The sequence below is a fragment of the Stegostoma tigrinum genome, chromosome 18 (assembly GCF_030684315.1).
Source record: "Stegostoma tigrinum isolate sSteTig4 chromosome 18, sSteTig4.hap1, whole genome shotgun sequence".
In the NCBI taxonomy this organism is placed as follows: Eukaryota; Metazoa; Chordata; class Chondrichthyes; order Orectolobiformes; family Stegostomatidae; genus Stegostoma; species Stegostoma tigrinum.
The window spans coordinates 11,584,620-11,612,397 of NC_081371.1; the positions used below are offsets into that span (position 1 = coordinate 11,584,620).

General features: G+C 42.7%; 1 protein-coding gene across 2 annotated transcripts in view; it reads right to left on the minus strand.

Annotated features, from left to right (window-relative positions):
- Window positions 1-6,897: 6,897 nt before the first annotated feature.
- Window positions 6,898-27,778, minus strand: part of pus7l (pseudouridine synthase 7 like) — a 28,753-nt gene continuing 7,872 nt past the window's right edge. For both annotated transcript variants that reach the window (XM_048548351.2, XM_048548350.1), the window contains exons 4-9: window positions 21,859-22,057; window positions 19,740-19,838; window positions 17,158-17,239; window positions 16,058-16,338; window positions 8,766-8,822; window positions 6,898-7,975 (exon numbers count right to left, since the gene is read on the minus strand). In XM_048548351.2, coding sequence (XP_048404308.1) covers window positions 7,625-7,975; window positions 8,766-8,822; window positions 16,058-16,338; window positions 17,158-17,239; window positions 19,740-19,838; window positions 21,859-22,057 — 1,069 coding nt within the window. In that variant the 3' untranslated portion in view covers window positions 6,898-7,624. The remainder of the gene's footprint in view (window positions 7,976-8,765; window positions 8,823-16,057; window positions 16,339-17,157; window positions 17,240-19,739; window positions 19,839-21,858; window positions 22,058-27,778) is intronic.

The window sequence follows — 27,778 nt, forward strand, 5'->3', positions numbered from 1 at the left end:
TGTTCATCCAGCTTCACACTTTATTATCTTGGATTCTCCAGCATCTGCAGTTCCCATTATGTCTGATACACCCCTTCAGCCACATGAGTCGATATCTCCCATAGGGCCCAACCTCCCCTCAACACTCGCTGAGACATTCGGCCCATCCAGTCTGCCCTGCCATTGCAGCATGGCTGATAGGCTTCTCAACCCCATTCTCCTGCCTCCTCCCTGTAACCTTTGATCTCCTTATCGACCCTTCTGTCACATACCTGGCCCCCTGGAACTCTACACCCCCACAACCACTTGGCACCCTGCATTTCCAGCAGACTAGCTTCACATAAACCTTACGATTTTACCCTTTCACAGCAGCTGTCAAAGTGGCTGCATGAGATTCTGAAGCTATAAATTATGGTTTGATTTATTTGTCACATGTACTGAGTATAGGAATACATGAGTACAGCGAAAAGTGCAGAAAGTCACCACTCACTGGTGCCCACTTGGTTACAAAGACCCGAAAATGAAAGATTTAACAGAGCTTGACGTAAAAACACAGCCAGGTGACCTTCTGCACACAATTTCCACTCCTTAGAAAATCCAGCCCAATATTCCTGATCCCAGGCCATGTGCATTGTTCAAGGAGTCCGAAGCATAGCTCAAATATCTCAGTCTAAGATGAATAAAAGAATGGCTGCCGGTATTTATCCGGTCTGTGACACTCTGACTTAAGTTATAATCACAACCAAGGTAATCATCAAATACATGGAGTCTGCATTTTATAGCGCCCACTATTGGACATGATTGTCATTTTAATTCAAGGCATACTTCTTTAAATTGCATTGGCATTTATAGTTTAAGAAATGGCATCTCGGTATTGTCTGCTCCCACTCCCATTCTTGCCTCCTGCACAGCTTCCCTCCTTTCAGTGGCGCCTTCTCATCCCCAGTCTCAACTTCCACCATCGCCATCACTCCCCCCCCCAGCCTCACTACCTGGAGACGCCATCTCCGCACCACCCCGCACTTGACGTCGGCTACAGGTAGGGTGGCATACTTCCATTTGGTTTTACCTTCCTCCATTCTTAGCCCTGCCTTGTCTCACTCCCACTGTTCTTTTCTTCAGCCCTTCCCTTAATGACTGAAGACCCTCTCCACTTTGGCTACTGCTCCAAGCTTGCACTCAAGGGCTCCATCTATTGGCAGCTATTGGTTGTGCAGACAGTGTTGGAACTCAGCAGCTCCCTGCACAACTCAACCTCTGTCACTAGATGGAAACTGGTTAATCTGAAAATTCAAATGCATGGACTTTTATTTAATATTGTATATAATATTGTACTTAGTTGATGTATTTAATTTTGCAAGTTATTTCAACTCAGAATATCCAGTGCTACACATCTATCACACACTTATTCAACTGCTTTTTTTTTCTGGGCAAGTAATGACTGAAGGAACCTGGCTTTAACATTAGTCCCCATGCGTCCCATGATTCACCTAAAGTCACTTGCATTAAAAGTATCAATTTTCACAACTTTAAGAGAAATTGGGAATTTGGCCCTGTTTCAATATATGAAACAACCATCACAGCCAGCCACTGTGGGGTCAAAGTCATCCTTGATAGCAGAAAGAGATTGTCGCCTAATTGAACACTGGCAGGTTTTAGATTTCAGCTCACTGGTAACTCCTAAGACACAGATCTGCGAATTTGAGGACAGTTAATTTAGATCTAAAGAGTTTGTCCTCCTGCAGGCCACAAATCAGATGAGGTTGCTGCCTTGGAATGTGTTTCCAATCCTCCTCATTCAGCATCAGCACCAGAACCACTGGGCCCACATCCAAATATCTGATGCTTACCAGAGAGATGTGATGAAGATAACTATGTGATGGTTGACAAGACCATGAACGTGGAATCATCCATTAAAACGAATGAGATGCGGCTGATCAAAGTATAGCACAATAAAATATCGGACCATTTTTGGCAGCAGAAAGAATATGAACACAAAACAAGAAGACCACAAGAAATAGCAGCAGAATTAGGCCATTCAGCCCATTGAGAGCTCTGCCATTTTATCAAGGCTGATATGTTCCTCAACCCCATTCTCCTGCTTTCTCCCTGTAAGCCTTGATCCCCTCACTGATCTAGAAGTGAATTATCAATGCCTTAAATATACTCACTGATTGGCCTGCAGAGGTAATGAGTTCCACAGATTCACCACCCTCTGGCTGAAGAAACTCCTCCTCCAGTTCTAAAGGGTCATCCCTTCACTCTGATCCTGTGGCCTTAGGTCCTAGCCTCTCCTACTAGTGGAAACATCTTCTCCGTGTCGTCTCCATCCAGGCCTCTGTCCAGTGTTCTGTAAGTTTCGATGAGAACGAGAGCAGACTCAGATTCCTAAACTTGACAAGTCCTTTATCCCTGAGGTCATTCTTGTCAATCTCCTCTGGATCTCCTCCAAGGCCAGCACATCTAGAACCCAAAACTGCTTACAATATTCCAAACATGATCTGACCAGAGTGTTGTACATCCTCAGTAGTTTATTCCTGCTCTTGTATACACATTCAGAGTCCATTTACACAGTGTGCAGGAGTTGGACAGTTGCATGGGAATATTTCCCATGTGTAATGACAACAGGAGACCTTTAAAAAGTTATCTGCTGACGTGACCAACAACAACATGAGCTCTTTTAAACAGCAGGTGGAGTATTTCCTACCTAAAGAAGAACATGGCACATTTTCTCTGCATGCATTGCTTCAGGCATGATTTGAACAGGAATAGTTACTTCAATGTGATTATGCAATAGGCTGCCAAAAATGCAGAGGTTTGACTGACCGTCGGGCACGCTTAAAAAAATAAGTGACATATCTTGGAGCTTTGCCACAATTTTGAAATTCTTCTATATCATTATCTGTTAAAATGAAAACTTCATTTTCTAAAACCTTGAACTGTCCCTCCCAGTTCTCTCTGTTCTCCCTCCCCCTCCCCAAAAGTGACTCTCTCCATTCGAAGTATCGCAGGGACCCAGTTCGAGGAATGTGGTTTTACAGCTGGTACCTCTCTTCCCCATTTACGTTTAAATCCAATTTTGGATTCCTGGCCTGTAGCTGACTGAATCTGTAAGGTGGTCGAAACCTCTGTCAAATAATTCTCATCTTCTAATATAATTCTAAATACTGCCAGCAGTGAGAGGACTGCATGTCCCAGTTGATTGCAGTGTTTAAATATATAGATCTTCCACTGTAGAATTCCATTATATTCATTTTCTTTTTAGAGTTCCTAAGAGTTACCAATGTGTTGTCTATTATATTACACAGACATAACATATTTCATTTAAAAGTTAATATTTGATAAATGATTGCATGCTTGTAATTTCTAAAACATTATCTTTTATAATGGGCACACACTTCAGTATATGGAAAGATAAGGCTGAAGCATTCGCAGCAATCTTCAGCCAGAAGTGCCGAGTGGATGATCCATTTCTGCCTCCTTCGGTGGTCCCCAGCATTACAGATACCACTCTTCAGCCAATTCGATTCACTCCACGTGATATCAAGAAATGGTTGGAGACACTGGACGCTGCAAAGGCTGTAGGCCGCAACAGCAATTTGCTGCTCCCCTAGTCAAGTTCTTCCAGTACAGTTACAACACTGGCATCTACCTGACAATATGGAAAATTGCCGAGGTATGTCCTGTACACAAAAAGCAGGACAAATCTAATCCAGACAATTACTGCCTAATCAGCCTACTCTAAATTATCAGTGAAGTGACAGAAAGTGTCATCAACAGTGTTATCAAGCAGCGCCTGCTCAGTGACGCCCAGTTTGGGTTCTGCCAGGGCCACTCAGCTCCTGACCTCATCCCAGCCCTGGTTCAAACATGGACAAAAAAGCCAAATGCGAGTGCGACGGCCCTTGACATCAAGGTCGCATTTAACTGAGTCTGGCATCAAGGAACCCAATTCTTCCAGTTATGCTAGGGTACCAGGGTCAACTCTCCACTGGGTGGAGTCTTACCTGGCACAGGAGAAGATGGTTGCATCTGTTGGAGGTCACATATCTTAGCTCCAGGCATCTGTGCAGGAGTTCTTCAGGGTAGTGTCCTAGGCCCAACCATCTTCAGCTGCTCCATCAGTAACCTTTCCTTCATCACAAGGTCAGAAATGTTCACCAATGACTGCACAATGTGTGCAGCACCATTCGTGGGTCCTCAGAAACTAAAGCAGTCCATGTTCAAATGCAACAAGCATGGCAGGCTAGTCATTGGATTCAAAATTAGTTCAAAGGTAGGAAGCAGAGGGTGATGGTTGTAGGTTCTTTCTTGGACTAGAGGCCTGTGACTAGTGATGTGCCAAAGGGGTCAGTGCTGGGACCTTTGTTATTTACATAAATGATCTGGATGTGAATCTACAAAGCATGATTAGCAAGTTTGCAGATGATAGAAAATTATGGGGTATCTTTGATAAAGAGGAAGGTTATCAAAAATTACAGAGGGATCTTGATCAGATGGTGAAATGGGCTGAGGATTGGCAAATGCAATTCAATACAGATAAATGTGAGGTGTTGTACTTTGGAAAGTCAGACCAAAGTAGGACTTGTACAGTAAATGTTAAGGTCCTCAGGGCGTGTTGTGGAACAGAGGGACCGAGGAGTACAAGTACATAGTTTGTTGAAAGCAGCATCACAGGTGGGCACGGTGGTAAAGAAGGCATTTGGAACGCTGGCCTTACACAGTCGAGGCATTAAATATAGGAGTTGGGACTTATACAATTGTATAAGTCATTGGTGAGGCCGCACTTAGAGTACTGTGTACAGTTTTGGTCACCCTGTCATAGGAAAGACATAGTCAAACTAGAAAGTGTGCAAAGAAGAGTTATAAGGAGAGTTAGACCAGGATACGACTTTACTTCAAGGAACATAGCAGCCCGAGGGGTGGCCTTATTGAGGTGTATAGAAGCATTGATAGAATGAATGCATATAGTCTTTTTCTATTGAAAACACGAGGGCAGAGGTTTAAGATGAGTGGGACAGATTTAAGGAGGACCTCAGGGGCAACTTCTCCACACAGAGAGTGGTGTGTTTATGGAATGGGCTGCCAGAGAAAGTTGTTGAGGCAGATACAATAGCAACATTTAAAAAACATTTGGAGAGGTACATGGATGGGAACGGTTGAGAGGGATATGGACCAAGTGCGGGCTATTGGAACTATCTGGTTGGGTAATATATCCATACTTGGGCTGACCAGTGGCAAGTAACATTGCTGATATATAAAACCAGGCAATACCTGCCTACCATCCATAAGGCAAAGATCAGGAGTGTGATGGAATTATCCCCATTTGGCTGGATGGGTGCAGCTCCAACAATACTCAAGAAGCTCAATACTATCCAGGCAAAGCAACCTGCTTGATTGGTAATACATTCACAAGCATCCACTCCCACCATAACGCACGGCCAGTAGCACCGTGTACTATTTACAAGATACACGGCAGAAAATTCACCAAAGATCCTCAGACAGCACCCTCCAAACCCACGACCACTTTCATCTAGAAGGACAAGGGCAGCAGGTACATGGGAACATCACTACCTTGAAGTTCCCCTCCAAGCCAATCACCATCCTGACTCTTCTTTCGCTGTCAGTGGGTCAAAATCCTCTAATGGCAATTTGAGTCAACCTATAACAGGTGGATTATATCAATTCAAGGAGGCAGCTCACCACCACCTTCTCAAGGGCAACTAGGGATGGGCAAGAAATGCTGGCCAGCCAGTGATACCCACATCCCATGAGTGAATTTTAAAAGTTGATTTATCTTTGTTCAATCTCAGATAAATGGTCTTAATAAAGACAAACAATTGCAAGTTTTACCTACCACTCTGCTCTTGAACATGTTATTACTTTGGAGGCTAGGTTTATAGATGTGTACGGACCAAACACTTTATCAAGGAAAGATCTTTTTATCTTAAAATCAAGAGAAAGTAAGTAATTCAGTGCACTGAGGTGGATTTACAAGTTATGTATGTGAACTCTGGAAACAATTTTTGATTCCAACTTACAACTTCAAAAGAGAACATTAAAAGCAGGCACCTGTTTTTTAAAACATCTACTCCTCTAAGTACCTTCTGGTTTTACAGACTGACCGAAGGCATGTAATTATGGCTGTGCTCACACTAACAAGTTCAAATTTCTGGTTGTGAAGAGCTGACCTGACTCGTAAGTATGAAGTGAATGGTTCGATTATGGAATGCACGGCCTGGCAGCATGGTGAAGTCAGATACAATCGGGTTTTTGTTTAAAAAGAGATATTGAGTAAACACCCAAAGAAAGAATTATGTAGGAGAAAGGGTGAGGGAATGTAACTCGCTGAGCTTCTCTGTCAGAGAGCTGACCCAGACATGAGGAGCCATGTGACCTTCTGTTGTGCTGTGCCTGTTTTAATGATTCTGAGTAAAGCAGAATCTCAATCCAGGTAACAAGTGTAGAGCTGCATGAACATCCTGACTTTGGGTTTAGGTTGCATGTACACCACTGCTACTAAAAAACAAAGTTTCCATCAATGCTGTATTGGCCGCATACATGCACATCTTGTTGCTACGCTCTCCACAATGTTGTTAAATGGTTGTTTGTCTTCATTAACTTTGTATATTATGGAACAGTGCTTGGATGAGAGACATTGAATCATTTTCAAGTCCTCCAGTGAAAATCTAGTTCTTAAAAAAAATGTTCAGAGATAGTGGGAACTGCCGATACTGGAGAATCTGAGATAACACTGTGTAGAGCTGGATGAACACAGCAGGCCAGGCAGCATCAGAGGAGCAGGAAGGCTGTCATTTCTGATGAAGGGTCCAGACACGAAATGTCAGCTTTCCTGCTCTTCTGATGCTGCTTGGCCTGCTGCGTTCAAACAGCTCTACACCTTGTTAGCTTAAGAAGATACATACACGTTTTATATCTGCTAATTCTAAATATTAGGAATACAGAGCAGGAGGACACCTTAAACTTCAGGAGCAGGTAACACGGGCCACTCCTAGTTTATGCTGTGAAAATCTGTCAGTATTCAAGATAACGTTGCTCTATCTAAACCAACTGTTCGATCGGCCAAGACCTGTAACAATCTCTGGGGTGAAACTTAACAAATTTACACTATGAACAGCCAAAAGACAAAGATTCCATGCCTAAAATATATATTTAATAAGCTCCCTCAACTTGGCTTGTATCACCTGCAATTTGAGTCTTTTCCTACAGCTTTCTCCTTCTATTTTTCTTGCTGTCTGTCTTCCTTTAGTATTGCGCCATTTCTAGGAGAGAGGGTGGAACCTTTCAGACCTTGCGCAAATGTTGGGACGGGCAGCAGACAGAGCATTCCTCTTATGATTGGCCCCACGTTTCTGGAAGAAAGTTTCCACGCCCCTCATGCCTTCTCAACATCTGGGACTGTCGTCCACCATGATTCCTCTGACCACTGCCACTCTCCCACGTTGATGGACCAAATAAATTTGTAACAGCTTCAACTGTATGAACAGTGGTACATAGAAATACATCAATTGTTCTTGAGTGGCTTTCACAGATAAACAAATATCCAAAACGCATTCTGACCTTCTGTAACAATATGGAAGATTGGCAGGCTATGGCTAACTTTAATAAAATAAATTGTAAAGAATTACACATTGCATTTCATGATTTCTCTCAAACAGACTGTCGCATAGCATGACGAATTCAGGCTGAAGGACACAGAAAGAGAGTCTCTCACTTTGTGAGGCTGTTTGGAGTCATCAGTTACAAGTTCACAGCCTTCTTTTGCAAAAGGAGCTTCCTTGTCCTCTAACCACCAAAACTGCAGTTGCTGAGGCTGTGCTAGGAGGCGCCGGTAGCACCCAGGAATGTTCAGTTGCAGTGCAGGGATTCTAAACTTACATTCCTTCAGTCCATCCCGAGCCAAAGTTTCTTGATACCACAATGCCAGTTTGTTGCGTGGATACTGGACACTGTTACCAGGTATTGGTAGAACAACCTTTAATAAAAAAAAAGCCATTATTACAGTACAATTTAACTAACTACCATTAAAGAACTCATGCTTACTGAAAGCAGCAGAGGCAGAAATCAGGTTAGTAACTGTTTTAAAAAATAATTTTAAAAGAAAGCATTGAAAGTCAGCATTTGAATTTGTATCTGTTGTATTTTTTCCGTATCTTTAATTTGTACGAGTACAGGAGTACAATAAAAGGTCCCCACAAACAGCACTGAGGTTAACAGCCAGTTAATCAGTTTTACTAGTGTTGTTTAAGAGGTGACGATTAACCAGAATGACGGGAACACTCCCCCTCACGTCTCTGAATAAAGCTGGTCCCTTTTGGGATGACCCGAGAAGATGGGTGTGATTTGAATCTCAAAATGGGTAAGGGTAGATAAATATTTTTAAGTCTTAAAATGTGATTTAAAAGTCTCAACCTTCTGACGAGACAGAGAGAGAGAGACAGAGAGGGAGAGACAGAGAGACACAGAGACAGAGACACAGAGACAGAGGAAGTATCATCTGTGGGATGTGGTTCATGCCAAAATTGTTTCTTCTAAAATAAATCAAGGAAGTAAGCTAAAGAGCAGTCTAGATCACGTTATATTTTTGCAAATCCTAAATAGGTGTTTTTCATATAATTTTCCAGTATCCAATCCACAACACCTTCAATAATGAGCAAAGTTGCATCTTTTGTGTATAAAATACCTTCAAAATCACTCCTGCAAACTGTTCTTCAAGAAAATAATGGGATGAGTTAATGCAGGCTTAATGAGGGAATTGGCCTTACTTGGTTAATGGAGTAAATGTTTGACTTCAGATCTTCAGTTGTCACAACGTGCACCTGCTGAGTGGAAATAATGAAAGTGCGGCACATTTTAATACACAAATCTTCAGGAAAATTAAACAGAAAAATACTGCCTTGTTTTTCTATACAATGTGACAGCTTGTTACAGCAGATACTGAATGACTGATTGGTATTTGCAAACAGTTTTCAGGGAAAATAAAATACAGAATTAAACCCATACATGATAAATCCAAAGCCAATCCCATTGTAGACTGCAGTATTCTTTAACTTAATTCACAGTGATGTGTGTAATTTGCTTGCAATGAGTTCTGCGACTTGTGGGCCTGGACTCAAAAACTAAGTGCACACTCCACCAAAAAATGATTTTTGATCCTACAGCAAAGTTAACATGAATATTTTCCAAAGTATAAATTCATCCTGCAGTTTTACTGTCACTCGAGAGATCTTAAGGGCTATTTACAGGCATTGTATAATGGAAAACTGCACAGATATTTATTTGATACATTTGCGGCAACAGGATCAATGCTCTCTTCAGTTAGAAGTGTCACAATAACTCTTCACTACAAATCAAATCCTAAAAATATATCATTATAAGTAGATTCCAATAAATGCAAAAATACTTCAAACCCCATAAACATACAAGCAGTATGCTTTTCATCTTCCAAAACAAGTGTGCATGTCACAAGGGTTAATTTAAGTTGCATCTATAAAATGCTTTTCACAAGAACACACATTCCAAAGCCTTTCACAGACAATTTACAAGGTGTCTGCAATGTTGCGGTATAGGAAATGAAGTGGCTAATTTGTGGACAGCAGGAATATAAGAAACAAAAGCAAGGGTAGTTCCCTTGAGCTAGATCTGCCATTTAATATAAAACATGGAAGATTTTCTACAGCAATTCCATGATGCTGAAAAACCCCATATCCCTTAATTCACTTGGTGTCAAGATGCCAGTTCTGGTCGCCCTGTTATGGGCAGTATATTATTAAGAACAGGATCCAGAAGAGATTCACCAGGATGTTACCAGGACTGGAGGGTTTGAGTTATAAGGAGAGACTAGGCAGGCTGGGACTTTTATCACTGGAATGTTGACAGGTGACCTTATAGAGGTTTATAAAACCATGAGGGGTATAGGTAAGTGGTATGGCATGTGTATTTGCCCATGGATAGGGGATTTAAAGACCAGGGGCATATTTTCAAGTTGAGAGAAGAAAGACTTAAAAAATACAAGAGAGGCTTTTCATTTTTACACAGAGTGGTACACATGTGGAACGAACTTCCAGAGATAGTGGTGCATGTAGGTAGAATTACTACACTTAAAAAACATTTAAATGAGTACGTGAATAGGAAAGGTTTGGGATTACAATCGGCATGGACTGATTCGACCAAAGGCTCTGTCTCCATGCTGTATGACTCTGTCACTCTATGCCACAAATTGGTGAATCGATAATTAATAACACGATTACAATGTTGAAGGATTGTCGCTGGCTGGAATTTAAGGAGAAATCTCCTCCTCTTCTTTGGACATTGCCACAGAATCGTTTGCATTGATCTGGTCCCATCAAAAATGACACAGGAAGGTAACAATTGTCATTGCTAAGTCTGGTAGCATTTGATTTACAAACGAAACCCAATGAATTCTGAATTCTTCTATTGCAGTCTCGTGTCAGCCAGCATTTGTTACTTGCAGTATTTTACCTCACAAACTGAAAGAAGCAGTGGGACTGCTGTTCAATAATGTAGACAAGGCTCTCAGTGTATGTGCAATTAATGCTTGCTTGCATCATTCTCCTATTACTGTTTCAGAGCAAAGAAATACCGAGGCAGACTTCCTGCTTAGACATGGCAGGAGATATTGTGAGTACGTTTTGGGAAATCCCACAGTTACAGTCAACAATTCACTTGTCCCTTAAGATTTAAGCTGGATGTGAGTAATTATTTGCATTGCTTGTAAATACTGGCAGCACCCATGCAGAAACTCTCTCACATAGGGTGAAGGGTTAGTGACACTGTAATACAGAGTTTAGAAGACATTTCCAACAGAACCACTTAAACTAATCCAACAATTTAATCCACAGCTGATTCAATAACAACTTGCATTTACATAGTGCCTGGAAATTAATTAAATGTCCTGAGGTACTTCACAACAGGATAGCAAGATTTGAATTAAAAACTGGCTCTGAGCAAAGGGAGATGGATATTAGGATGATTCTGCCCATTGGCTGGATTTGCAGCTACTTGCAATCTGGGTTTCTGTCCTTTAATTTGAAACATGGACCGCAGCAGGTTCAAGAATTTCAAGGGGAGGCCATAGCCTAGTGGTGTTATCACTAGATTATTAATCCAGAGACCCAGGTAATGTTCTGGGGACATAGACCATGGCAGGATTCAAACCTATCCCTAATGATGGCCGTGAAACGATTATCAGGAAAAACCCATCTAGTTCATTAATGACCTTTAGGGGAGGAAACAACCATTCTTACCTGGTCCGGCCCAGACTCAGACACACGGCAATGTGGATGACTCTTAATCAAGCAGAGGCAATAAATGCTGACCCAGTGGCACCCACAACCCATGAATTAATAAAAAGGACACAGTTCACCAACACCATCTCAAGGGCAATGAGGGCAGGCAATAAATGTGGCCAACTGGCAATGCCTGTGTCCTATGAGCGAATTTTCAAAACAGGATAGAATGACAAAAAGCTTGGTTTAAGGAGGAAGGTTCCACAAGGTCTTGAGGGAGGCAACAGAGAGCTGAGGTAGAGATATTTAGAAAGGGCAGTTCGTACGGATGGCTGAGGTTAGTGTCATCAATGGCTGATGGATATACAGATACAGGAAAAAAGCCAGTATTCAAGGGACAGAGAGTTCCTTGATGTCCGTAAAGCTGAAGAAAGATAGAAAAAGTTGTAAAGGGGATTAAACATGAGGTTAAGAATTGTGAGACGAGCCCTACTAGCCAATGGGAGCAGAGGAACTAGGGGTGAGCAAGGCATGACGTGGGTTAAAATACAAGCAAAATTGAGGGTGAGCTCAAGATCTCAGAAGGTAGAAAGCTGGCCAGAGAAGCATTTGCGGTTAGGAAGCATCAAAGGCAGCCAAAAAGCTAAAGCAAGCAGTGGAGACAGGTGATGTTTTTCTTCATTTGTTCATTTGATATGGGTGTTGCTGGCTAGGCTAGCATTTATTGCCCAGACAGCAGGCAGAATCATTAAATTTTACAGTACAGAACAGGTCCTTCGGCCCATCGAGTGTGTACTACCAAAAATATATTGCTATCGACCCTCATCCCACTTTCTCACATTAGGCCCATTGCCTTGAATGTTATGACACTTCAAATGCTCATCCAAGTGCTTTTTTAAAGATAGCAAAGTTTCGATCCTCAACTACCTTTCCAGGCAGTATATCCCAGACCCTCACAACCCTGTACGTGAAAAAAAACTTTCCTCAAATCCCCTCTAAATCTCATTTCACTTTAAATATATGCTGTCTTCCTACTGACCTTTTGATAAAGGGGAACAGCTGCTTTCCATCCACCCTGTCCATGCCTGTCATAATCCTATACACCTCTATCAGGACCCCTTCAACCTGCTCTGCTCTAAAGAAAACAACCCGAGCGGATCCTGCCTCCCTCCATCGCTGAGGTGCCCTATCCCAGTCAACATCCCGATGAATTTCCTCTGCACTCCCTCCAGCACAGTCACATCCTTCCGACAGTGCGGTGATCAGAGCTGCACAAAGTACTCCAGCTGTGGCCTAACCAAAGTTCTGTACAGTTCCAACATTAACTTCCTACACTTATAACCTACAGCATGACTGATAAAAGTACATGTCCCATATGCTGCCTTAACTGCCAGATTAACCCTGTCTTGCTGCCTTCAGCAATCAGTGGACAAGCACCACAAGATCCCTCTGTTCCTCTGAACTTCCTAGTGTCCTGCCACTCACTGAATACTCCCTTGTCTTGTTACTTCACAAATGAATCACCTCTCACTTCTCAGGATTAAGTTTCGTCTGCCACTGATCTGCCCATCTGACCAGTCTGTTTAGATCATCCTACAACCTAGCACCTTCCTGTAAACCGTCTGGCCAATCTTTGCATCATCGCAAATTTACCTATCATCCCTACCGCACATTCTCTCCGACATGGTTTATGAATTTCACAAACAATATTAGACCCAGCACCGCACACAGGCCTCCAGTCACATGAACAGCCTTCTACCACCACCCTCCATCTCTTGTCTACTAAGCCAATTTTGGTTCCAAGTTGCCAAGTTATGCTGGATCCCATGAGCTTTTATCTTCTTTATCCATCTCCCACGTGGGACCTTGTTAAAGGTCTTGCTGAAATCCGTATAAATTATATCGACTGCCTTACCCAAATATTTGGTCACTTTCTTGTTTGGCGTGACCTCCTGCTGATGAAGCCACACCAAATATCCTTGAACAAACCTTGCCTGTCCAAGTGGAGGTTCTCTCCTTCAGAATTTTCTCCAATAGTTTCCCTACCATGGATGTTAGGCTCACTGGAACCATATTAACTGTCCTCCAGTCCTCTGACACCTCACCTCCTCCCATGGCCAGAGACATTTAAAAAAGTTTGGGTTAGGGTTCCTATAAGTTTATCCGTCACCTTCCACAGCAATCTGGGATACAACTCGTCTGAACTTGGGGATCTGTACACTTTTAAATCTGCCAAAAGTTCCGAAACCACCACGCTTCTTGTATCAATCTGCTTAAGAACAGCAAAAGTCTATCTTCTCGCACCTTCCTTTCCCCAAGTAAAAACAAATGTGAAGTATTCATTTAACACTGTCCCAATGCCCTCTGGCTTCACGCACAGATTGTCCCCTTGGTCCCCAACTGGCCTTATTCTTCCTCTGGTTATTTTCTTCCTCTTGACGTACTTGTAAAAAATATAAGTACAAAATACAAAAAAAACAACTCTCTCTGCTCTCCTAATTGCTTTCTTGATTTCCCCTCCTTACTCCTTATACTCCTCCAGGGTCCCTGTGTTTTGCTTCCTTCATATCTGTTAAGCACCCCTCTTCTCTTCTTGATCCAGTCACCAATATACCTACACATCCAGGGTTCTGCTACATTTTACCTTAAAAGGGAACATGTTGGGCCTGTATTCCTCCAGAACCTTTTTTTAACAGCTCCCAGTGTTCTGCTGTAAAGTCACCAAGTACCTGTTCCCAGTCTACTTTGACCAGATCCTGCCTTATTTTAATAAATTCTCCCTTACTCCAATCCAAAGCCCTTTTCTGAGAGACCCTCTTTCTCCTTTTCCATTCCAAAATTAAAACATACGGTGTTGCGGTCACTATCTCTAAAGTGCTCCCCACTGACACCTCAAACACTTGTCTGGATTCATTCTCCAGAATTAGGTCCAGCACCGCACTATCGCTTGTAGGACTATCTACAATGTTGACACAAATAGCTCTCCTGTATAGATTTCAAAAAACTGTCCCCTCTAAACTCATTAGACTAAAATTATCCCAATTAATATTGGGGTAGTTTAAATTCCCCTAACATAATTGACCTATTATTATTGTAACATCATTTACATTACAGTTGTGACTTAGGGCCTATAATACACTCTGGACAGTGTCACTTCCCCTTATTTCTTCCTAAGTTCTACCCCCAAAGTCTCAACTGACCACTCTGCAAGAAAACACTCCCCTCTTCTGCAGAAACTGCATACCTAACTAATAATGCAACACCATCTCCACTTCTGCGCACCATTCCCCCCAACACGCCCATCATTCCTAAAGCACCTTTTCCCCCAGAATGTTAAATTGCCAGTCTCGTCCCTCCCACGACCACATGAAGGGTCTGGAGTCACACGGCCAGGCGAGGCAAGCGCAGCAGTTTCCTTAGTGAAAGGTCATTAGTGACTCAGATGGGGTTTTCTGACAATCAACAATGGTTTCATGGTTAGTTTGAGACTGTTAATTGCAGACATTTATTGAATTCAAATTCCACCATCTGCAGTGGCAGGATACGAACCTGGGTCCCCAGAACATCTCCTAGGTCTCTGGATTAACAGTCTAGTGATAATACCCCTTGAGGTTGATTATAGTTAGTACTTGATAACTATATCAAGTAATGGTTATCCTTGATCAGTGGGGCATGGCAACAATAGGACTAACATTAAATATATGAGGAGGAAGCACGGCCAAAATTAGTTCCATAGGAAATGTTGCTTGTATTAGGAATGATTGATAATCCCCCACCTCCTCAGGAAATAACAGTGTTGATGCTTTCCAATGGCAGCTGCAGGTCAGTGTGCAGTTTCTTGATGTGCTTGTTGAAGTGGATGTAATCATCTTGATCTGAATACGCTGGCTTTGGTTATGATGGGTTCAAAACTAGATGAGGAACCCACAAAGGCTCATTGTAACCGGGCAAAGTCCTAACGCCTCTCCTCAGGGAGCACCAGAATCCAGTGTCATGGCTGAGCTAAAAACTGGAAAAAAACTGCGGATGCTGTAAGTCAGGAACAAAAACAGAAATTGCAGGAAGTTCGGCACAGGTCTGGCAGCACCTGTGAAGGACAAAACACAGAGTTAACGCTTCAGGTCCAGTGAGGAAGGGTCACTCGGCCCAAAATGTTAACTCTGAGTTTTTAATGACAGATGCTGAGCTTCCAGCAACTTCTGTTTTTGGTCATGGTTGACCCTTTTCTGTTGTTAGGAGGCACTGCAGATGAATATCGATCAGAAAACCCAACATCAGCAACCAATGTCCATTCTATTCCAGTTCATCTTTATATATCTAGACACAGGCCTTAGGATAATCAGACTGCTGACGTAGCAGGCAATCTGCAAACATGCCACATTTAGTTCATATCACCACATCCAATCCAGCTCAGTGCACTACAGTAATGGTCAGATTCGAACACTTTTGTTTTCTGGCTTGTCTAAAGTGCCAAAGAAATTTGAAAAAGCAAATTGATTTGTTTCGCAATATGTTTGTTTTCACTGCTAGGGAGAGAATCTGCCACTTCTCACACTGAAGATTAGAATATTTTCTGAATTGGTACATGATGGAAATAAATGCAGCGCAGATAATGGGGAAAGGCTGACAGTAATGCTCACTGGAAATCATTTTTATATAACACAGAAAAGGAAAATTTGATTAACGTGGCGTGTGGTTTCTTCAATATCTCCTGCAATGTAACTGTGCTAAAGTGCAGCAAACAACAGGAAATTATTGAAATAAAAGTACTGCACTAATTTGAAAACAGAATCAATTTTAAAACTTACAGAACTATTCTGATTCGATGGATCCCACTCGAGATTATCACAGGCAACCAAGTCTCCCTCTACAACTTTCAGGTTGTAAGTTTTCAAGCGAAAAGATGCAGCTTTATTCCAGACCTTACTGCAATACGAGTGGATATAAAGTACACGCATGGAATGTGGCAAACTAAGCCATGCCCGGGCACAACCCTCCCGATTGTTGCCATAGCGGTTTAATGCACGCAACATCATACGCTCCCTCGTTTTGTACTCTGGCATCAAAGCAAGTGTCCCTTTGGCATCCCCTGAAGAAGAGAAAACAGTATTGATATGACATTGAAGATCTTACAGTGGCACAGTGACAGTGCACAGTCCAGTGGTGTTTAAACCTTTGCATGAGAAATCCCTAGAAAGATTGGCATACCCCTGGGGAACCGCTGTGCTAACTTCCAAGACAGTGTCAGCTGACTGAAGGTAAACAGGAAGCCAAGACTGTTTTGGAATTAAAGTCTCTGAGCCTTTGCATTGCATTTTGCAAACACAAACTATGGACAGCCATAATTACAAAAAGTAATCCATGCTTTGACTCTGCAGATTTGATGCTAATTCAATCCAAGTTTTTACTCAGAAATAACAATCTATCATGTTTGGATCCATAACCAGAGGACATTAAATGTAACTGACACAAAGAACCAATGGTTTGAAGGTTTCATTAAATGCAGTGAGATGGTGATCTGGACTGCATTGCTGAAAAAGGAATTGACAGCAGATTCAATGATAACATTAAAAGTATGTTTGAAAGAGAAGTATTTGCAGGAATACGGTAAAACAGAATAGGTCTAAATAGATGTTCTTACTAAGGGCTAAGATAAGCACAGTGGGCTGAATGGCCTCTACTAATCCGCAAGGTTCCATACAAAATATATTTAATATCAACAATAGTAAGAACTGCCGATGCTGGAGTTTGGAGCTAGAGGAACATAACAGGCCAGGCAGCATCTGATGCTGCCTGGCCTGCTGTGTTCCTCCAGCTCCACGCTATCTCATATTTAATATCAAACTGTTTGTTAATGACAGCCGGTTACAATTAAAAAAGAATTCTGATCGTGGAAACTGAACCTTACCAGTCTGAATAAAATGTCTTTTGGCCTGATTGACAGGGTCATCTCCTTCTTCAGGTGTAAAGACTAAATGCACAGCCTCCACCTAAGTAGAATACATATGCAAAAGATCTGTCAGGAATTTTATAATTCACCACTCTTGCAACAATAGAATTAGCATTTGCATGTTACTCAGGACTATAAGACGATGTGAGCTAAACAAGGTATTAGGGCAGATCGCCAAACACTTGAACTAAGAGTTTAAAGGAACATTTGAAGAAGACAGGAAGGTAGAGGTGATGAGGTATATTGGAAGTTTCAGAGCTTGGTGTTTGGACAGCTGAAGGTGCAGTAGAGAAATGGAAGTCGCAGATGTGCAAGAGGGGAGTTGCAGGAGCACAGATTGTACAACGTCCAAGGGCTCAAGGCAACTGTGGAGGCCGGAGAGGGATTTTGAGACAAAACTGGGAAATTTAAAATTGAATTGTTGCTACACCGAGAGCCAATGTAGGTCCTCAAGCATAGGTGTGACGGGTGAAGAGAACCTGGTCTTGCTATAGATTTGATATGGGCAGAATCAGGCAAATAATCAATTGAGTTTATAGGTGTTCAGCTTTCATAAAGGATAAATTACCCCAAAGGCTCACGTGGCCCTTAACATGCCCAAAGCAGTATCCAGGTAATGTTTAATAGAGTCTTGGCAAACACCACTAATGTTAGGGGACTTTAAACTAACCCAATTATGAGCAGCCTTGTCCTAAATTGATTTTATGACCATCTAATTGACAATATGTACACAAACAGGTTGCAGGCTTCATACACGGGAGCACACGCAGGCCAATCAGCCGACTGAGTCTGCTGTACCGTGGAGGGGACAGAAAAATCACGGGCCATTTCTTCTTTTCAAAAAAAACACAGGGAAGAAGAAAATTTTGCTGTAAGAGTGAATTATCCACATTGTAGATATTAAACAGAAATTTTATTTGCCCTCTCAAAAAGATATAGAAGATCCCACAGCACAACTCTAAGAACAGCAAGGGAGTTTTTCCCAGAATCTAACTGAAAGTTTGTACCTCAAGCATCATCATTTAAACAAAATGATTTTTTAGTATCTCATTCCCAACAGAACCATCTGTTCCAACTAGCTGCTATGTTTGCCTACATTGGCACAGTGACTGCAGTACTTCATGGTTTGTGAAGCTCTGTGTGGGGTGTCCTTGACTCACAAAAGCCAAGTATAATTAACCTTTCCTTCAGATTCGTGCCAACCAACAGCTTCTCAATCCAACAGTCAGTGCGCTATAAGGCAAGTGCATCATTTTCCACTGACACAGAGGTCTGTTGACATTAACCAAACATTAGCTCCACTGAAGTGGTATTCATTCCCAAATAACAAAAGCAAAATAACGTAAGTACTGGAAATCTAAAAGAAATCATCAGGTATCAGAACTGAAGAAATTTAGAAACCTATTACATTTCTAACTTTGATATAACAAGGTGTAGAGCTGGATGAACACAGCAGGCCCAGCAGCATCAGAGGAGCAGGAAGGCTGACGTCTCGGACCTAGATCCTTCTTCAGAAATTTTTTTCAGAAAATCAGAACTTGTTCTGAAGAAGGGTCTAGGCCAGAAACGCCAGCTTTTCCGCTCCTCTGATGCTGCTTGGCCTGCTGTGTTCATCCAGCTCCACACCCTGTTATCTCAGATCCTCCAGCATCTGCAGTTCCTGAAACAGTATCTCTGAAACAGTTCTAACTTTTCTCAATTCTGATGGAAGGTCAAACATTAACGCTGGTTTTTCTTCACAGATAGACTGCAGGGCAGGCATTATGTCCAGCATTTCCTGTCCTTTTACGACAGGCAGATGAAGAATAGAACATGTGGTGATTTTTGAATGATAGAACAAATGTTTAATGCAACATTGGAGAAATGAGTTCATCAATCTCTGAATTTAAGGAATTCTGGATCTAAATGCTGCCAGCATTCGTCTTTGATTAATCCACTTCATCGTGTTTTTCAATATCTACATAAATCACTCGTGTTTGAAGTTAAAATATATTTGCAGCAGACACTGTCCATGCAGAAAATGCATTGTCTTTTTTAAAGCAGCATTTCCAGCACAGAAGCATGCCATTTATTCCACAGTTGTTTACTTGTGGCTGCACATCACATGAGTGCCCATTCAATCATATCTGCATAACCCTCCTTCGCCTTGTCCTGCATGTGTTCATCCACCTTACCCTTAAATGCATCATTTTAACTGCATTTTTAACCATGCCAACTTTTGGCAATAAACCAATGACCTCATGAATATTCCATTCTTGATTCTGCAGAGTCACTGATAAAATTTCACCTGATCCCATGATGCCATTCACTGTCATTCACCATTCACAAGTTAAATTCAGTTCCAGACTAGCTGCACACCTATGGTGACACAACAAGGAGATGTTGAAGCATAAAGTCTCAAGCTGAGAGCCCTTGTGAGAACCACAATCTGCACAGCAGGTGCAAAGTCTGACATTTGCAGGAATGCACTCAGCAATATTCGCTCCTGACCTACATACACATACAAATGATTAAACATTTAACAAGGAAAGGGGCCTTACCAATTTTCCCTCGAGAAGAGCTAAACCAACTTGATCTGCCTGAACATTCTGTCCTAGGCCGAATCGCTGAGGTCCATAGTAGTTCACAAATCCTTTCTCCTGTGCTCAAAAGAACCAAATGTACATTTTTGGCCAGAAAAGCAGTGCAGACTTTAAAAAAATGATGCTCTAGGCACTAATGCAACACTAACAGTACAAAGGCAAAAATTTTACATTTAATATCCTGCCATATAATTGAAGAATAAATGGTCACTGTTGAGTGTCCACGCCAAAAAATTTAAATTAGCCAGGCATAAAGATCTAGTATCAACTTTCTCTGAAGATAATAGGGCCATGGATGCTTACTTCCCTGTAATTTATGTTCCAGAAGATGCTAATGGGCATTGCACCACCTAATTGAAGTGTGATTATGTCTGTCTCAGAGAAGCATAGACTGCAGTAATAATCATCTGTAGTTTATAATGTCACAACCACAACTGATCCCTGGGAAACAGAACACTCAAAAACAGATACTGTAGTTTATTCAGAGCTAACAGCTGACCAGGGAGAACAATGCCACTGCTATATTATTTATAATTAGAGGATGTGCCAACGACAGTATCAGTGACTCAGTGGTTAGTACTGCTGCCTCACAGTACCAGGGACCTGGGCTTGACTCCAGCCTCAGGTGACTGTCTGTCTGGAGTCTGCACATTCTCCCCATGTCTGTGTGGGTTACCTCGGGGTGCTCTGGTTTCCTCCCACAGTCCAGCAGGTTAGGTGGATTGGCCATGCTAAGTTGCCCATTGTATCAATAGATGTGCAGACTAGGTGCATTAGCCATGGGAATCACAGGGTTACAGGGATAGGTAGGAGTATGGATCTGGGCAGGATGCTTTTCAGAGGGTCGGTGTGGACTCGATGGGCTGAATAGCCTGTTTCCATGCTGTAGGCATTCTATGATTCTATCTATGATAACTGATTGTTTGGCAGTAGAGAACTTAAATGTTGTTAAAAGGTGAGACAAAGTTAATGCTTTTGTTTTGCATTCATCAGAACTTGGAAGCCAGAAAATTGACTTGGCAAAGAGACACCAATTTATCCAGCATGAGAAATGGATGCTAAATGTTTGAGCATGGAGATGCAGCGGGAACAGTTAACTGTTAATCTTAGCTCCCAGGTCAGACACATTGACTCTGATTTGTCAAAGTGTTGTCATGGAAATGCAGCAGAGATTGAGAGTCTCCCTGATCCCAAGTAATTCAACAAAAATGGGCAGTGCTGGCGAAACTGAGCAGAACTGATGAGGAGTCACTGAACTCGAATCGTTAATTGTGCTTTCTTCCCTGCTGCGTTTCCCCAGCAATTTCAGTTTTAGTTTCAGATTGCCAGCATTTGAAATTGTTTGTTCCCTTTTACCAATGTGATGCAACAGTACATACTAGAAGCTACATGTAATAATACTGAATACCTTGTTTTATGGTGACAAATAAAATTCTTATATACACTACACATTTTTCAAAGTAAATCAAACTGGGTCCCAAAGTCTACCGTTTACTGTTGCGTTTCCAAGGCAACACAACCCTGATGAATCAGAATCTACCTGCCTGGTTTGAGATCCAAGAATGAGTTAACTGTTATAGCTACATCACCATCCAATGACGGCCCAACCAATCAATACCCACTTCTGACACGAAATAAATTGTTGTTAGTTTTTCCAGATCTGGTTTTTTTGCTCCCTTCTCCTGATGAGGGCAAAACAAAAAGCTTCCACTTTGTGTTTCCTTTCAGCAACACGCAAGTACAGTCCGAATGCAGTTTCCAGACCATCAACAGACCGGTTCATTCTTTGCAGCCTTGCACAGACATTGATGGCTATAACAGGTAAACTCAACACTTTGCCGGCAACTCGAACTGACTGAAGATGACAGTGAAGGTATATTGCACCACCTGTAATAGAAGATTGGCTCCACATGCAGAAGGAAAGTCAAAAATAACAGCATTATCAATACTTGAACGTTAATATGCTACCCAATGTTGGGATGTGTGCTACAGGATGTTACTCTCCATTTCCTCCTCCGAAAACAATCGATTGGTCAAACTTGGTTTATGATGCAACAACACTGTAAAGAGTCTTCACCTTGACATTCTCAATTGCTTCAAACACTTGATCAGTAAGACTCGTGTTAGGATCATCTTCCTGGTGCTTGCTGACATGTCTGATGATGATGCTGAAATGGTTTCCTTTCAGCTGGCCAATCCGTAGGTGCTCAGTTACACGACGCAGGTTATACACTTTCAGCCCTTGGCTCTGGATTGACAGTTGCTTTGCTTTTAACCTTGATGGATAAACAAATTGGTACAGCTGATCAGCTCTAAACACAAGCATTTAATTCTATTCCCTCACAACCTACTGGTCCAAACTAAAATGCAAGTAAAAGTTCTGAGTGTCACAAGTTAAATTAGTAATTTTTGATATAGAGTTATTTATTATTTGACAACAAACATGTGAAAAGATATAGAGCGCTCAATGCTATGAGGAAGGGAAGGAAAGGAAACAAAGATATGTACCAATGTAACAACATTGTTTGTTGCAGCCTCATGAGACCCAAGGCTCTGCCAACACCAAATGGTCCTATCCCAGATGTCTAAAGGGAGATGAGAGTATTGCAGACACCCTAACTATCATCATCCTAGCTTCTCATGATTTGCACTTCTATTTGTGACAGAAACCTGGAGACAGTTAGAGACAATAAAGTGCGAAGCTGGATGAACACAGCAGACCAAGCATCATGTCAGGAGCACAAAAGCTGACGTTTCGGGCCTAAACCCAAGAGGGGGATGGGGAGAGGGTTCTGGAATAAATAGGGAGAGAGGGGGAAGCGGACCAAAGATGGAGAGAAAAGAAGATAGGTAGAGAGGAGAGTATAGGTGAGGAGGTAGGGAGGGGATAGGTCAGTCCAGGGAAGACGGACAGGTCAAGGAAGTGGGATGAGGTTAGTAGGGAGATGGAGGTGCGGCTTGGGGTGGGGGGAAGGGATGGGTGAGAGGAAGAACCGGTTAGGGAGGCAGAGACAGGTTGGACTGGTTTTGGGATGCAGTGGGTGGGGGGGAAGAGCTGGGCTGGTTGTGTGGTGTAGTGGGGGGAGGGGACGAACTGGGCTGGTTTAGGGATGCAGTAGGGGAAGGGGAGATTTTGAAACTGGTGAAGTCCACATTGATACCATTAGGCTGCAGGTTTCCCAGGCGGAATATGAGTTGCTGTTCCTGCAACCTTCGGGTGGCATCATTGTGGCACTGCAGGAGGCCCATGATGGACATGTCATCTAGAGAATGGGAGGGGGAGTGGAAATGGTTTGCGACTGGGAGGTGCAGTTGTTTGTTGCGAACTGAGCGGAGGTGTTCTGCAAAGCGGTCCCCAAGCCTCCGCTTGGTTTCCCCAATGTAGAGGAAGCCGCACCGGGTACAGTGGACGCAGTATACCACATTGGCAGATGTGCAGGTGAACCTCTGCTTAATATGGAAAGTCATCTTGGGGCCTGGGATAGGGGTGAGGGAGGAGGTGTGGGGGCAAGTGTAGCATTTCCTGTGGTTGCAGGGGAAGGTGCCGGGTGTGGTGGGGTTGGAGGGCAGTGTGGAGCAAACAAGGGAGTCACGGAGAGAGTGGTCTCTCCGGAAAGCAGACAAGGGTGGGAATGGAAGAATGTCTTGGGTGATGGGGTCGGATTGTAGATGGCGGAAGTGTCGGAGGATGATGCGTTGTATCCGGAGGTTGGTGGGGTGGTTTGTGAGAACGAGGGGGATCCTCTTTGGGCGGTTGTGGCGGGGGCGGGGTGTGAGGGACGTGTTGCGGGAAATGCGGGAGACGCGGTCAAGGGCGTTCTCGACCACTGTGGGGGGAAAGTTGCGGCCCTTGAAGAACTTGGACATCTGGGATGTGCGGGAGTGGAATGCCTCAGTGAGATTTCCTTACTTTTATACTCCAACCCCTATGAAATAAGGGCCAACATTCCATTAACTTTCCTGATTACCTACTGAACCTGTGCGCTAACTTTCTGTGTTTCATGTACAAGTAATCCCAAGTTTTGTTTAATTGCAGCTTTCTACAGTTTTGTTTTCCAGTTAAATAATTCTTTGCTCTATTGTTCTCCCTTCCAAAATTAACAATTTCACATCTTCCCACATGTAATTCCATTTAGCATCTTTTTTGGTCACTTAATTAACCACTCAATACCTGTAAGCTGTTTTTATCCTGCTCTCAACCTGTACTTCCACCCATTTTTGTGTCAGCTGCAAATCTGATTTCAGCACATTTGGTTCCTTCATCCAATCCTCCCCAAATATATGTTATAAACAGTTGTAGCCCCAGCACTGATCTCTATGGGACTATGTACCTGCCTGAAAAAGAAACCTTCTATCACCGCTTGCTGTTTACCAATTAACTGCACATTGACAATTCTCTATGTACACCAATACCCTACTATAATGGAGACTGGGGGTGGGGTTGCTGGAACTCACCTCATTCAATGCCAGTATAATGACATATGCTTTTCTTTTTTCCCAACATCAATATAATCATATGTAACTTTTTATAAGTCCAGTGAGTGTAACTAAAGATAAAAATTGCTTTGCCAGTCTGGCAGTATCTGTGGAGCAACTGAGTTAACATTTCAAAGAGCATTCTGAAAAAGAGTCATAATGGACTCAAAACTTTAACTCTGTCTCTCGCTCTCTCCACAGTTCTGCTCAGGTTCTCCAGCATTCTTTGTGTTTGTTTCAGATTGCCAGCATTTTGCTTTTATCAAAGGATTTGGAAGAGACACAAGACATGACTCATCAGTGCAGGAAATTCTTGCAAAAGACAGAAATAAAAACAATTATTTTGGGCATTTAATATAGGTAGGCTATATTTTTCACCCACTAGTGATGAATGAGTAGAGGTTATTAAGTTACTTAATGATACATATTTTGTCCAACTCACGAGGATCCTGAGCCTCAGATAGTCCATGGCTGCATCCCTCAGTGTCTCTGTAAACTCTTCCAGCCCTAATCCTCCGTGAACTCAACATTGTTTCACATCTATTTCCTTGACTATGCTCTTTGTTAGTTTGTTGCCATGCTTCCTTCACTTGTTGTGCCAATTCTCGTCCCAATGTTTCTGGATTTTGTTAATTTCCAATGTTTATCAACCTCCCCCTTCAAGGAATTCATGCTTCACTTCAACTATGGTGGCAAGTTCTACATCATGCATAATGATATTTCTCCCAAGTTCTCCTGAATTCCCAATGGAATTTATTTGTGACATTTTCTTGGATTTAAAAATTACTGGATTTTTAAATGAAAAAAAAACATGAAGTAACAAAATGAAGAACATTGCTTGCCAGGACTTTTGGCTGAGAGGTCAATGAGTGAGTTTTTAAAATGGAAAGGAAAGGTTCACTAGGGATGGGGTGACAGAGCAATGTAATGTCCATTGTCCTCCTGGTTACCATTGTCCTACAATACTATAAGGCTGCTCCTCCTCTAGAGAGGTTGGTGGTTTAACCTGAGGGTCACTGTGCCTCAGGCAGGGGGGTGGGCAGGATGGGGCGGCGGGGGAGGGTGGAGAGAGGCTGAGAAGGAGAGAGTTCTTCAAGGTAAGCTCAGTTCGCCATACCGCTATGCTACCAACTAGGAAGGTGAACGGCGGCTTTCCTGTTCGGACGGCAAATGAGTCCATCGTGGCCAGTTAAGGTTGGTCCCTGGTGTCTGGCCAACCATAAAACTAAGATATAGGAAGCGAATTAAGCCATTCAGCCCATCAAGTCTGGTCCACCATTCAATCATAGCTGACATGTTTCTCAAACCCATTCTGTTGCCTTCTCCCCATAACTCTTGATCCCTTTACTAATCAAGGACCTATCTTAAATACACCCAGAGAGTTGCCCTCGACAGTGCTCTGTGGTAGTGAATTCCATAGATTCATATCCTCTGGCTGAAGAAATTCTTCCTCATCTCAGTTCTAAAGGGTCATCCTTTCACTCAGAGGCTGTGCTATGGTGGTCCTAGTCTCTCCAACTAGTGGAATCATCACTTCCAATTCCGCTCTTTCCAGGCCTCTCAGTATTCTGTAAACATTAGCGGGACCCCCCCTCATCTTGCCAAACTCCGAGTACAGACCCAGATCCTCAATTGTTCCTCATAGGACAAGTCCTTCATCCCCAAGGTTGCTCTTGTAAACCTCTTCTGGACTCCCTCCAATGGCACCACATCATTCCTCAGTTACAGGACCCAAAACTGCTCACAATATTCCAAATGTGGTGTTTAACAGAGTCTTATACAGTCTCAGCAATACATCCCTGCTTTTGTATTCTAGCCCTCTTGAAATGATTGCTCACATTGCATTTGCCTTCCCAACTGCCAACTGAACCTGCATGTTAAGAAAATCCTGAACTTGGATTCCCAAGTCCCTTTGTGCTTCAGATTTCCAACACCTTTTCCCATTTAGAAAATAGTCTTTGCCTCTATTCTTCCTGCCAAAGTACATAATCTCACACATTCCCATACTGTATTCCATCTGCCACTTTTTTGCCCACCCTCCTAGCCTGTCCAAGTCCTTTTGCAACTTCCTTGTTTCCTCAATACTACCTGTCCCTCCAAACTATCTCTGTGTCATCTGCAAACTGAGCAACAATACCCTCGGTTCCTTCATCCAGATCGATAACGTATAATGTGAATAATTGTCATTCGAACACTGACCCCTGCAGAACTCCAGTACTCAGTGGCTGCCATCCTGAAAAAGGCTTCTTTATCCCCAATCATGGCCCCTGCCAGTTTGCCAATCATCAATCCATGCCTCTGCTTTGCCCCTAAAACTATGCGCTCTTATTTAGCAGCCTCCTGTACGGCACCTTGTCAAAGACCTTCTGGAAATCCAAATAGATCGTGTCCATTGGCTCTCCTTTGTCTAACTTACTCATTACCTCCTTAAAGAATTCTAACAGATTTGTCGGGCATGACCTCTCCTTGACTAAACTGTGCTGACTCTGCCTTATTGTATCATGCACATCAAAGTACTCCGCAATCCCATGCTGAATAATGGACTCTAAAATTGTACCAATGACTGAGGTCAGGCTAATTGGCCTACAGTTTCCTATCTTCTACCTCGCTCTCTTCTTAAAACAACCAACAGGGGTCTCCCCTCCCTGTCCTGACCAAGGTTTTATCCCAAAAATGATACATGTAACCTTTGGAAAGACAAATCTCTTCTTTTTCTGTATGCTTTGTTGAGACTTCAATATCACTCTCATTCTCCTCACATTATCCCTGTCTTACCAGCAAATACACTGTCCAGTTAGCTCCATCAAACCGAACCAAAACCAGACATTAAAAAAATACCATACTGGAACAAGGGGCTAACTGAGACGTGGCTTCAAGTGGACAGGGCCTGGGAAATGAATATTCAAGGCTATACGTGCTATCAAAAGGACAGACTGAGGGGCAGAGGCGGTGGGGTGGCCCTGTTGGTGAGGAATGATATTCAGTCCCTTGCGAGGGGGGACACAGAATCAGGAGATGTAGAGCCAGTATGGATAGAGCTGAGAAGTTCTAAGGGTAGAAAGACCCTAATGGGAGTTATCTACAGGCCCCCAAACAGTAAGCAGGATGTACGGTGTAAAAGTTAAATCAGGAGCTGAAATTGGCCTGTTGCAAAGGTATTACTACAGTTGTTATGGGGGATTTCAACATGCAGGTAGACTGGGAGAATCAGGATGGTACTGGACCCCAAGAAAGGGAGTTTGTGGAGTGCCTCCAAGATGGATTCTTAGAACAGCTTGTACTGGAGCCTACCAGGGAGGAGGCAATTCTAGATCTGGTGTTGTGCAATGAACCGGATTTGATCAGGGACCTCAAAGTAAAGGAGCCATTAGGAGGTAGTGACCATAATATGATAAGTTTTAATCTGCAGTTTGAGAGGGAGAAGGGAGAATCGGATGTGCCAGTATTGCAGTTGAATAAAGGGAACTATGGAGCTATGAGGGAGGAGCTGGCCAAAGTTCAGTGGTACAATACAGTATCAG